Source organism: Etheostoma spectabile, chromosome 9 (assembly GCF_008692095.1).
Source record: "Etheostoma spectabile isolate EspeVRDwgs_2016 chromosome 9, UIUC_Espe_1.0, whole genome shotgun sequence".
NCBI classification, from domain to species: domain Eukaryota; kingdom Metazoa; phylum Chordata; class Actinopteri; order Perciformes; family Percidae; genus Etheostoma; species Etheostoma spectabile.
In genome coordinates this window covers 28,456,053-28,467,940 of record NC_045741.1, presented here as the reverse complement: position 1 = coordinate 28,467,940, position 11,888 = coordinate 28,456,053, and the positions used below count along the sequence as shown (strand labels likewise).

General features: G+C 44.2%; 2 protein-coding genes across 2 annotated transcripts in view; both read right to left on the bottom strand.

The window, feature by feature from the left end:
* pdgfra (platelet-derived growth factor receptor, alpha polypeptide) overlaps positions 1-4,331 on the bottom strand; it is a 22,218-nt gene extending 17,887 nt beyond the window's left edge. The window contains exons 1-4 of the mRNA XM_032525947.1: positions 4,076-4,331; positions 1,725-1,800; positions 1,353-1,637; positions 358-618 (exon numbers count right to left, since the gene is read on the bottom strand). Coding sequence (XP_032381838.1) covers positions 358-618; positions 1,353-1,637; positions 1,725-1,782 — 604 coding nt within the window. The 5' untranslated portion in view covers positions 1,783-1,800; positions 4,076-4,331. The remainder of the gene's footprint in view (positions 1-357; positions 619-1,352; positions 1,638-1,724; positions 1,801-4,075) is intronic.
* Positions 4,332-10,054: 5,723 nt separating this feature from the next.
* gsx2 (GS homeobox 2) lies at positions 10,055-11,549 on the bottom strand. Its single transcript, XM_032526072.1, has 2 exons — positions 11,033-11,549; positions 10,055-10,850 (listed from the first exon to the last, which is right to left on the bottom strand). Exons 1-2 carry the CDS (start codon positions 11,406-11,408, stop codon positions 10,510-10,512), a joined length of 717 nt encoding a protein of 238 aa, XP_032381963.1. The 5' UTR covers positions 11,409-11,549; the 3' UTR covers positions 10,055-10,509.
* Between the last annotated feature and the right edge of the window lie 339 nt (positions 11,550-11,888).

Here is an 11,888-nt window from a genome sequence, read left to right as displayed (position 1 = left end):
ACACACACACACACACAGAGTGAAAACCAGACGTGTTAAGTCATCTCCCTCTGTGATAATGACATAATGTCATGGCTCTCATGCAGTGAGATCACCCTGCAGCCCTCTCATGGTAAACAGACTTGGGGAGTAATTCCAGCTGTGGAGTTTATAAACCCTTATCCCATTACTTGTGCTTTTTTTAAAGACATACACAATAATAACGTGACGCTTGCTCATTCCAAGTTGTTTGTTTCATTCAAAAACGTAATTAGGAGGTGATATCCAGATGTATTTAATGATATTTTTTATAACACCAAATTTATGAAATGTCCCTTTTTTCTCAAAACTCCATGATCTCTATTAGTCTTGACTTACGCTCATGCTCCACAGTATAAGTGACACTTCTCATGGTCTGATCGTTCACTGTGGTTTCACACTGGTACTGCCCAGGCAAGAGGCTTCCGAAGAAGCCCATCTTGTTGTCGTAGTAGGCGGGCATCTCCTCTCCACTGGGGACACTCCTCAGGATGACGTGGGAGTTGGGGTCAGACACACGGCAGGAGATGGGGACCCCAGGTGTGTCCATGGGGACTACCAAGTTATCGGGGGTCTCGGGGACAAATGGAGCCTGGGGATCTGGGTGTGCAAGCAGAAGAATGAGGTCACACTGTGTAATTTGATTTGATTGAAAAGCATCATTGTGATCCGTTTTGCTTCTTTTTCATATCATAATTACTAAAAAGGGGCACTACATTACCATATATATATTTACACATACACATATGAATGAAAAGATGAATTAATGAGTATTAAAAGGCACCCTTGCTCAACTAAATACACTTAAGGGTTTTTCTGCTACAGCTTTACATGGTCTCATGTAAATTGCATCCATGGTCTGGTATAACCACTGACTAATGTTAGCTAACTTTGGACAATGCTAACTAGCTAGTTGTCTGATTTTTTTTCTACTTTTCTCTACTTTTCTCTGTTGTTACACTGTTTTTTTAACATTTACTAACATCCCAATTATTGTTAGCCTACTTGTGGCTAGCTAGCTAGTTCCCTAGTCTCACTTTAAATGTCCAGACCCATGACTATTGTATGGGCACAGACGGTATACGTGCCGTTAAGTGTCCCAAATTCCCGGTAACGTACCCCTAACCCTAACCATAACTGCTCGAGGTCAAATGCCTAACCCTAACCCTATCCTAACCATAACCATATCCAAACCATAACCACTCGTGGTCAAATGCCTAACCCTAACCAACCGAGCTGCTTTGTGGAGCGGGTCTTGGTGTGGCCATATTGGAATTTGGGACACAAAACTGTACTGTTGTTGGCACCTTGTTAAAAAAAAAAAACATATTCACCTGGGACAAAGACATATATTCCTGCCTCGTTGTCTTCCTCCAAGTTCAGGTCACCCTCCGGGGTTTCATATGTGCACATGTAATAGCCGGTGTTTTCTACAGTTGCGTTGTAAATGAAAAGCGTCGCCGTGTAGTAGCCCGGGTAAACGAAGGTGTTTTTCGGCAGGGGTTCGGCCCAAACGACGTTTCTTTTCCCGGTACAGCTAATGTTGAAGACGGAGTTGGGCTGCAGGATGAACTCCTCTTCGTTTGACACAATGGTTGGTGGCAACAGTCCAGAGGTAACTGAAAGATAGTTTTGAAACCATTACAGGAACTGTCAAAAAAAAGGGGGAAAAAAAACATTTAAAGAAATTCATATTTAGACCCTACCTGAAACCAGCACCACCAGGATACCCCCAAAGACAACATAGGTCTTTACCCCATCCATGACTATGGATGTTCTATCCTGTAAAGACAGACAAGAAAACGACTTATTTAGTCAACTAGTAACACTTTTTTTAAAGATATGATACAACTGTCTCCACATTAGAAACAATTCAATAACACTTCGGTTTAAATCAATATCTTTATTGACTTTTAATGTCCCGTCAAGCCTAGTATATGCAGTTCAGTTCCCTGACTCCTGTAACGTGCTCTTGGTGTAATAAACCCACATTGATTTATAGAGGGCTTAAGGGAACTTGGCAGCACCCCTGTGGTCTCCCACATCACTTCAGTACTGAAAAACAATCTGAAATTTAACACAGGATTACATGAGTTATTTTTCGTAACATGGGATAACAAGACGGAATGGAAGGATGGTGGACAGGATGAAGAGAGTCTCCAAGTGGAAGTGAGGGCCGCCCATAGGGGCCGTCACTAGAGGGCGACACAGTCCACCTTTTGAGGGCTCCGGACCTCCGGGAATCTCATCATCTCCAGTTTTGCCCAGTCGCCTTTCTAAAGTTTTTTCCTTTCTTTTCGCCTGATTGAAGAAAATGTACGCTTTTATCTTTTATTGCTATGCCTATGCATGTCTAAATTGTTTTTTTTAATCAAATCGCATTTCTATTGGGTTAAACGAAATGTCTAAATGGACCCCTAATTAAGACATTCCCAAGTTTATTCTAGACTCCTCTCAACTCATCTCACGGACCCTGACAGGTTTAGTTTTGTCACGGACATTCCCCCGGTCAGTCTGTCTGTCTGTCTGTCTGTCTGTCTGATGTTGGTTTAGGGGCCACACAGTTTGAGAGGCGCTCACTAAAACAAAACGCACGAACATTTTCATTTCCAAAGCTATTCTTTCTAAAAAGTCACCAAACCATCTCTTCTTCGGGAGTTATTTGTCTTAAAATAGTTAGCCTGTGTGTTTGACCTGTAACTCTTATATTTCTATAAAGCGTCCAGGAGCCATTCTGCATCTTCATTGTCCCCAAAAACGTTTGGCCCTGGCACGGCTTCCTGTGGCTAGCCGCTCTGGCTCATCGGAAACGGCCTAAATTATCCATGGGTTAACCTGGGTTTCTAATTAACGGACCCACTCCGCACAAAAGTACATACCCGCATGGGAATCAGCTTGCAAAAAAAGAAATAAAAAGCCTAATGCTTTTTGACGTGTTTGTGCACACGCCTTGTCTCAAACTATTTCCATGAGGGATTCCTGGCTTGGTTTTGGCGAGGATCCTGCAGCCACTGCGCGTAAATCTAACTTAAGCCTGGAGTGGCAGTCAGACTGCTTGCATGTCCTGCTCCTCTTTTATTCCCCCCCTGCTCCCACCGAGCGAGTCAACACATGTGGCAGATAGCAAATGCATCGGTTGGATACATTTGAGCAACAGCTGATATGAGGCTTGTCTCAACTTTCTGCCCTCCACGGACGGTGGTGCTACGGTTCAGCTCAATCCGCGCGTCAACAAGTTTGAATTCCATGGAAGAGATTTTGAAAAGAGAATCTGTCTAAAAACGACCACTGAGCAAAAAGCATTAAAAAAAAACATTTAAGCAACTTTGATCCCCATTAGTGTTTCTATGCAAAATCCCTTGGTGACACAGCAGGGTAGGGGGGTTAATGAAGAATGCGCCATGGCTCCAAAACGCACTCAGTTCTTCTTCTCTCCCCCTCTTGAATCGGTTCAGCTGCAGCTCTGAAGCCTCAGTCGGACTCATTCCTGTGCCTCCTCCGGTGCCGATTTTCCGTTTTAATTCCTCACATTCCACGACCAGACGAGAAAACAATGCCATGTACAATTTCCAATGTGTTCCCCATTACATGGCAGGCAGCATCCCACAATGGTGCCTTCAGTCTTCGAGGTGACACCTCCAGCTGTGAGGCCGAAACAGAGCGCCTTCATCCAGCAGAGTAAGAGAAATCTCCCTGCTCGGCGTAGGGGGGTGTGGGGCACCATATGTTGCACGGGGAACATAAATCTGATCTAAAAGAATATAACGCGTTGCCTAATGCACATCTTGCATACAACCTGCAGTCCAGCAGTGCATTCCCATATAAGTGAACATAACTTTTTTAAGAAACTTTTCCAGAACTATTCCAGGAGATAATCTAATTGGATAAACTAATTAAGTCTGCAATTAAACTCCTTTTAGTCTCAAAGTGTATTATTCTATCTTCCCTCGAGATGCCTTCAATAAAAGAACACCCCAAACCTTTTTTTTTTTTTCTTTAAAATAAATAAAACTACGGAAAATAATCATCTTTTGGACCCCAGCAACCTTTCAATTACCTTTTAGTGACCCCCTCTTTATATTCCGTTCGTGTAAGTATATCCACAGTGAATTGTTCGCTCCAAAAGGCGCAGTGAGGGTCCTTTCCAGCGGCTGTAATCCTCAGAGGTCCTGCGCTGTGAGAGCATATGTGCGACCCTCTGTTCGCGTCCGCGTCCGTCCGCACAACTGCGCTCCAGCTAAGCGACCTGTAACTGATTCAATGTTACAGTCCTCCCTCCTCCCTCCGAAAAAAAGTAATCATCTGGCTCAAAGTAAATAACTCTCAGGAAATGACCCCCCCCCCCCCCCCCCTCTCCTCCCTTATAGCCCTGAACCCCTTTTCAAAGTAAGAGTCTTTTTAGGAGAGAAATGCAGATACATATCCCCGGCGACATGAGGGCAGAAATGGCATTTTCATGAGGTTTTTATTTAGATGCTAAATCAGAACAGAATAGAACACACAAAAATAGTTTAGTTTAGTTTAGTTTTAGTAACTTGTGTTGCATCTATCACTGTCCGCGACACATGTTTCTCGTTTGTGAGCACAATTAGGTGTTCATTTGACCAAGCGTTACCACTAGATTAATACAATTTTGCAGTTTTTTTTAACTTCCTTCTGAGATATCTCTGAATGGAGCTCTGTGCACAGTCCACAAAGGGGGGGGGGGGGGGGGCGACAGTGGATCGCTGAACTCATAGAGGGCGCTCCAACACCATTATATCAGAAGTCACCCGAGCCGCCGATTCTTCTCTCTCTCTCTCTCTTTCCCCTCTCTCTCCTCTCCTCTCTCTCTCTCTCCTTCCTCTCTCTCTCCCTCTCTCTCTCTCCTCTCCCTCCTCGCTCCTCTCTCTCCTCTCTCTCTCTCCCCCTCTCCTCTCCTCACACACACACACACACACACACACACACAACATATAATGAGAAGAGAAAGAAAGAAAGAAATGACACCCTCTGTGTTGTTCTTCTTTTCCACAGAAAAATCGGGACTCCTGTTTGCTGGCGCGCATGCGTCAGCTGGTAACCGAGTCCTAAAGCACAGCCATTATTTTTCTTTCTTTCCTTTACCCCTGCCCCCTTACCCCCGGGCTCTCCTGGGGGGCAACAACACAATAATGGGCCGCTATGAATCGGCAGGAGAAGGGCATCGGACCAGTGTCTCTGCATGTAGCAGAGCCCCCTGGGCCTGAGGTGATCCTCCCGTCCCCCCCCCCCCCCCAGCTCCACGCAGCCGTTTGGCGCAATTACTTCCACATGCTGCTGAAAAGAACAGTGCCCTTGTTCTCCAAACAAAGGCTCTCAACTTCAGTGGACCAAGCTCAACTCGGGTTGAGGTTCTCCATTTATGGATCTTTATAAAAAAAAATAATAATAATAAGATTCAACAGGTGTTTTTTCATGCAGACATTTTCAAATGTTTATAAATCCAACGTGATAAAAGGCAAATATTATATATATATATATATATATATATATCACCAAAACTTGAAAAAGATACCACTATTGCAACATAAAAAGCCATAAACAAGTCCCCATCAGCATCAGTTTTTTACTACTGAGTCCAAATATCACCGAGAGGTTTGCTGAGTCAGAACAGACGTTCTTCAGGCTACATGGGATTCAAGAGAAGATGGAGCTGGATGGAGGAAGCTCTAAAATTCACGTTTGCACATCATCACTGAAGCAGTCAGGGACACTGCTCTTACCCACTTTACTCATCTGCTCTATGGGGACTGGCCCCCGACTGTCCACCAGGGGGCTTTGGGAAAGTAGCAGTATGTGTCTAAGTAGCTTGTCTATACGTTCAGAGGGGACTTGGCCAATTGAAATCATCATACACTGAACAAACTGAGCATTTGTTGATGATCATTTCTACACATGCTCCTCCCTGTGTCAAAAGGAAATTATCCTTAAATCCCAAAGTAGCAACAGGAAAACATCAGTTTTTAGGCTACTCTTCAAGCATTTGGAGCTCATCCTGCCCCTGATAGATAGATAGATAGATAGATAGATAGATAGATAGATAGATAGATAGATAGATAGATAGATAGATAGATAGATAGATACTTTGTTCATCCCAAAAGAAATGTTAGGCATCCAGTAGCAAGACAACCATAACACAACAAACACATATATATATCACACATATATCACACATTCATAAGAATACAAATAAAAATCAGTCACAGAAATTCAATTACCATAATAAGGTAAGCTACTATGGTAGAGTGTGTGCAATGGTGATATTGTAGTGAACAGTGCACGGATTGAACAGTGCAGTAGATCATTATGAAATATTAACTATGACTATTATAGGAACATAATAATAATAACCTATGCATCCACTTTGTTGTTGTCTAAAACGTTGTTAGTCAGGTCAAATACCAGGATAAACGCATGTCTGTGGTCAAGAGGACGTAGAACACAGCAGGACTGAGTGCACGGGGACCTCCAGCGGCCCTGCGGCCCTGCGGTCCGCCGGATGCGGGGGTTTGAGGATGACTCCGCGGAGTGACGCTGGCCTCCGGACGGCGGGCCCCGTGGGAGCTGTCCAGCGTGCTGAAATTAGTCTTGGCGCCTCTCAGCCAAAGTACTGACTATCCATTTATCTAGAAATACATAAAAATTAAATGCATCAGTAAAATTCTCCCGTCTCCCCCCCCCCCTCAGCACATTGACCTCTGGATCAGGGGACTGCAGAGAAACTCAAAGGCCTTGTGGAGGGAGATGGGGGGGTGGCATAGCTCAGTCCATAGGAGTTGGGTTGGAACCGGAGGGTCACTGGTTCAAATCCCCGTATGGACCCAAAAAGTTGGGAGTGTGGATTGGTGGCTGGAGAGATGCCACTTCACCTCCTGGGCACTGCCAGTTGCCCTTGAGCAAGGCACCGTACCCCCCCGACCGCTCGGGCGCTGGTTCAGCTGGCAGCCCACTCACTCTGACTCTCTCCATGTATATGCATGTATAGGTCCTGAGCATGTGTGTGTATTTCAGGCCTGTGGTGTGAGTACTAACAAAAGTGTGTACACAGAGTGCAGTACAGTAATTTCCCCATTGGGGACTAATAAACAAATTATCTTATCTATTATCTTATCTCAAGCTTTGGGGGTGAGTTTTGATAAATCAAAAGAAAAACACCTTACATGGCAAAACAATAAATGAATGCAAACAGAAAAGAGGGGAATTAAGTTAAAATGCAATGATATACTGTACGTATATTTTTCTTTTTGTCACAGTAACACTGCACCCACCTGAACAGATGTAGTCCCATTTCAACTCTGTGCATATATAAAGATAATGATTTAATTATGTTGATGATATAACCCCTAAGAGTCCTTTTTACAGCCGGAAAGCACATTTACAGGCCGACTCCTATAACAAATGAATAGTGTTTCACTGGCGCTGCCCACTTGGCTTTTACTTTAAAACTGTCACCATTATGATATATACACACACACACACACACACACACACACACACACACACACACACACACACACACACACACACACTAGCCCACTGTGACAGTATGTTACCCCCCCGATTATTTACAAAATAGCCTATACGTTTTCCCATGTAGTCTGGTCCCCGGTGGTGAACTGTGGGGGGCCACCATCATCGTTTAACTGTACACAACGTCTCCAAGAGGTGTAAACGCTTCTTTGCTCCCAGAAAAGGCAGCTCATTTTAGTTTTATTTATTTAACCTTTATTTAACCAGGAGGTCCCTTGAGACTGAAATCTCTTTTCTGAGGGAGACCTGGCCAAGACGGCACACCGGTTACAATTCAAACAGAAACCCAGCAGAGTCAACACAATCAAAGCATCACACACAGAGGAAAGGAACAGGTCCCATGTGGCAGCTACATTTTTGAGTTGCATGGCATTTCAACATGACCTTAAACTCATTTAATGGGACTAGGTCATTTAGATGGAGCAAGTTTTGGCAAGTTATTCCAAGACCATGGAGCAAAGTAAGAGAAGGCTTTTTTCCCCCCAGCTCAGTAGAAACTCATGCTATACAGCTGTGATGATTTCCGAGGAAAGATCTTCCTTTTCCAGATCTCTCCACACTCAGATGTCAGCCACCAGGCTTGTAAACACATTTAGGGAGGATTCTATTGCACTGCGGATTCATTAGTAAAGTATCCTACGTCTCCTCGGGAAAAGACAACGCTGATCTCCTTTTTTTTCCACACCGACACTTCAGCTTCTTCTAGCCTCCATCTCTCGGCATGAGACAGCAGCTGCAACCGGCTGAAAAGCGCTCTTATTAATTGTCTTTTGTCATGCGTAATTGCCACATTTTCAATGGTGGCAAGGGCCTGACGTCTTTGGAGTGGCCTCGTTTCTCTCTGCAAAGTGCTAGATGTAGCCTCTTTCATCTGAAATTTACACTCCGCAGACTCTGCTCGGCATTGTTTTGAACATTTAGTTTGATGCATGCCATAAAAAAAGTTTTAGGGAGTGTGACAGTTTTATCCATTTGACCTGGACAAATAGATCCACTGTCAGAACGAGATTCATAGTGGCCTTCCAGTCTGGGGTCACGTCCTTGTGGGGCTGAAAACGGGGGGGTCTTTCTCCAAAACTGCGGTTTATTCCATTGTGAATGGCTTTAAACGCTGCATTGGTCTTTCACACCTGCAAGGGAACTCTAATTCGATTAATAGGAACTTCAATATATATTCATTAGGTGGCTTTCCCCCAATAATATATGATCTCCAGCGGGACGTGAAAGGGGACCATTTATTCGCGCTCTGAATGGGTCTGCGTGGGACCAAAACTTCACCTGCTTCCCCTCTCAATTAGGAATGTATCCCAATCTCTGACAGAACCGAGTTAAATTAGGCGTCAGCTAATTTCCAGTGTCCCCTCCTACGTAATCCCCCCTCACAGTCTTTCTATTTGAGCGTGCCCCCTTTAATTCACCATAAGTTGAAAGGTTCAAATAGTGCCTAATGAAACAGTGACTAAATCGTTCTCTCTCGCTCGGAGGAACCCTGTAGCTGTCTCTCAAAGCTCTCTGAGCACACAGCCGTCGGGGGTCTCCGGCTAAATGCGAGTCCCAAGGCAGGACAATCTAACCTGTCAAAGCCTTTGCCCACTTCTATATATCCTTGTTCTGTGGTTTCGAGCAATAGCAGCATAATCAGCCAACGTGGGACCGAAAACGCAATTAAACTCGCTTTGGACAACCCAAAATCCTTTCAAAAGTGGACATTAATGGACTATTGGCTGCTCCCCAGGGGCGTTATCGGGTACCCTTTTGTGGTCAGATCTTAGGAGAAATTACAGCTACACTTTCATATAGCTCACTCCATCCATTTGGGAATCAAATAGCTTGTATCATCGTATGGAGCCGCGTTACTTCTTATTTCAAAAAGTTCAAATAAAATAGAACGCACGGCGAACATTGGCTCTAGTCTATTGAACATGGCAGGAATTGTAACGACAGGTTCTTATTTAAGGTTTTCGATTGATAGAAAAGAGTTGGAAAGGTTGTAAAATTGTGGTGGGGGAGAAACTGCACTCATAATTAATGTGCACCTGTGCCGAACCCCTTAGCTTTTACGCGCGAGTGGCCAGAAAAGTAGAAACGTGATTTATTGTATTGAAATGCATTTTTTGTTTTCAGGGAAACTGATCCAACTTTCATTTTTTTAGTGGTGGTGTTTTACTGGATTCAATTGTCTTTAAAGGTGTTTCAAATATTTTGTCCACTCATATAAAATGTATGGGCTAATTATGATACATTATTATTTTTCAGTATATCATCATAACTATAGGACCAGTGCTTCCTGGTTATCAATGTTTCGATAAATTGATGATAATCACAATATATTAATAATAATGCAGATTATTTATATTCATTTTTGAATGCAATCATGAATTTATTTCTGTGTGAAGATGCCTCAACTCAAATATTTGCATTATTAGGTGCTTTATTTTTTATACCTGAACCCACCATTGATCATAATCAACACACTCAAAACTTCTTAGGTCAACTCGTCATGTTTATTACAATAAATACACATATACATAGTTTACAGATGGTTGCGTACAGGTTCCACACGGGGCAGGCCTTTACTATTTCAAAGGGCTTTCATTACCACACAACCGGGCAGCAGTTGAAAACATTTACTGGGGATAGTGAACTAGACCTGGGTATGTAGTTGGGGACTCTGAAGGGATCAGAATTACATCATCATTACGACACACATAGGTCATGAGTCCCACTAGTTCACCACAGGGGTAAAACATATATTCACATTGTTCCTTTAATTTAAAAGCAGGATAAACATGAAGTGAAGAACAACTGACATTTGTGAAACTTTTTTCTCAGACTTCATGCAGGAGGTTTTTGGCCCAGAGGTTGCGAAATGCTGTAACCCACAGCTACAGCAGGGCAGGTCGAAGTGCCAGCAGTGGGATCTGGAGAGTCGCGTTTCTCTCAGATGGGTGACACCTCTTTCTCTTCCGAAGCAGAGGCCGGAGACAGAGACTCCTCGTCCTCTGACCTCGAATAGTCTGTGTGGACGGTTGCGCACTTGCAACCGCTGTGCGCGCTCCTCTGGGTGGCTTTCCCCTCCTTCTTGTGCTTCACCCTGCGGTTCTGAAACCAGATTTTCACCTGCTTCTCTGACAGGCTCAAATACGTGGCGATTTCGATTCTCCTGAGTCTTGAGAGGTACATGTTCGTGGAAAACTCCCTTTCAAGTTCCAGGAGTTGCGTGCTTGTGAAAGCCGTGCGCATCCTCTTGCCATTCTGTATGTGGCTGTTGTCGGAGGCGCCTGTTGGAGAAAAACAAATTCATTTAGCTTTTGTTTTGTTTCAAATGTGGCAAAAACATTGCGCGTAAATCAGCGTGCGTCAAAGCCAAGCATTCATCTGAGTGACAGGACATCCCGACGTGTGGGAAGACTGTCAAACAGGTGGTGCTGTGAGTGGAGAGTGGAGCAAACAGGTGGCTTACCAATAGAAAGACAGTGGTATCTCCTGGGATCTGTGACGCTGAAGGTGGGCGTGCAGACAGGTGTGTGTCCCGGGTGCGCGAGTGCAGAAGACTGATGATGCGCTATCCTCTGACAGTACTGCGCCTCCGCTCCGGGAAACTGACTCTTCAGCATGGGTATGCCGCTGCGGGAAGAGTGGATGTGGGACGTGACGCACAGCGGGCAAACACAGAAAGTCCCCGTTTTCCTGGACGGACACACGGGAGCGGTGACCGTCATGACGCTGGGAGAATGCATGCCAATGGGAATAAGGAAGTCTTGTCCTGGATGCTCAACCGGTCCCGGTCGAACCGTATCCTTGATTATTAAAGAATCGACGTAAAAAGACCTCGACATGGCTGCGCTGCTGATAACTGATCTCTCCGTGCACAAGATGATCGCTGTTTCTCATCTGAACCCCTCGGGATCTCCAAAGGTGCTTATGTTTGATGGTTTAACAAAAGGGACCCCGAAGAGGGTTGGCCCTGCTGCGTCACCCACGTGCGCACCCGGCTCCAAAGGTTTATACTGTCAGCGACCCAAACCACGTGACGTCTCCCCGGGCCTCCAATCACAACTTGCAGATTTACTTTTTTTTTTTCATCCCCGAATACAGAAACGTCTTGGGCACTAGAATACCATAACCAGCCACATTCAAAATATATACATGTTTTTATATTTTTTTATGAACTGTAAGTTCTGCACTGCAGGGCTTTCTTTAGCAGACCAATAATATCCAATGAGCATCATTTTGAAACAATGTAACAAAAATAACAAAAACAAAACAAAAATCTAAAGCTTGAGAAATATCTCAAGCTTTATATTTTTGTAACATTG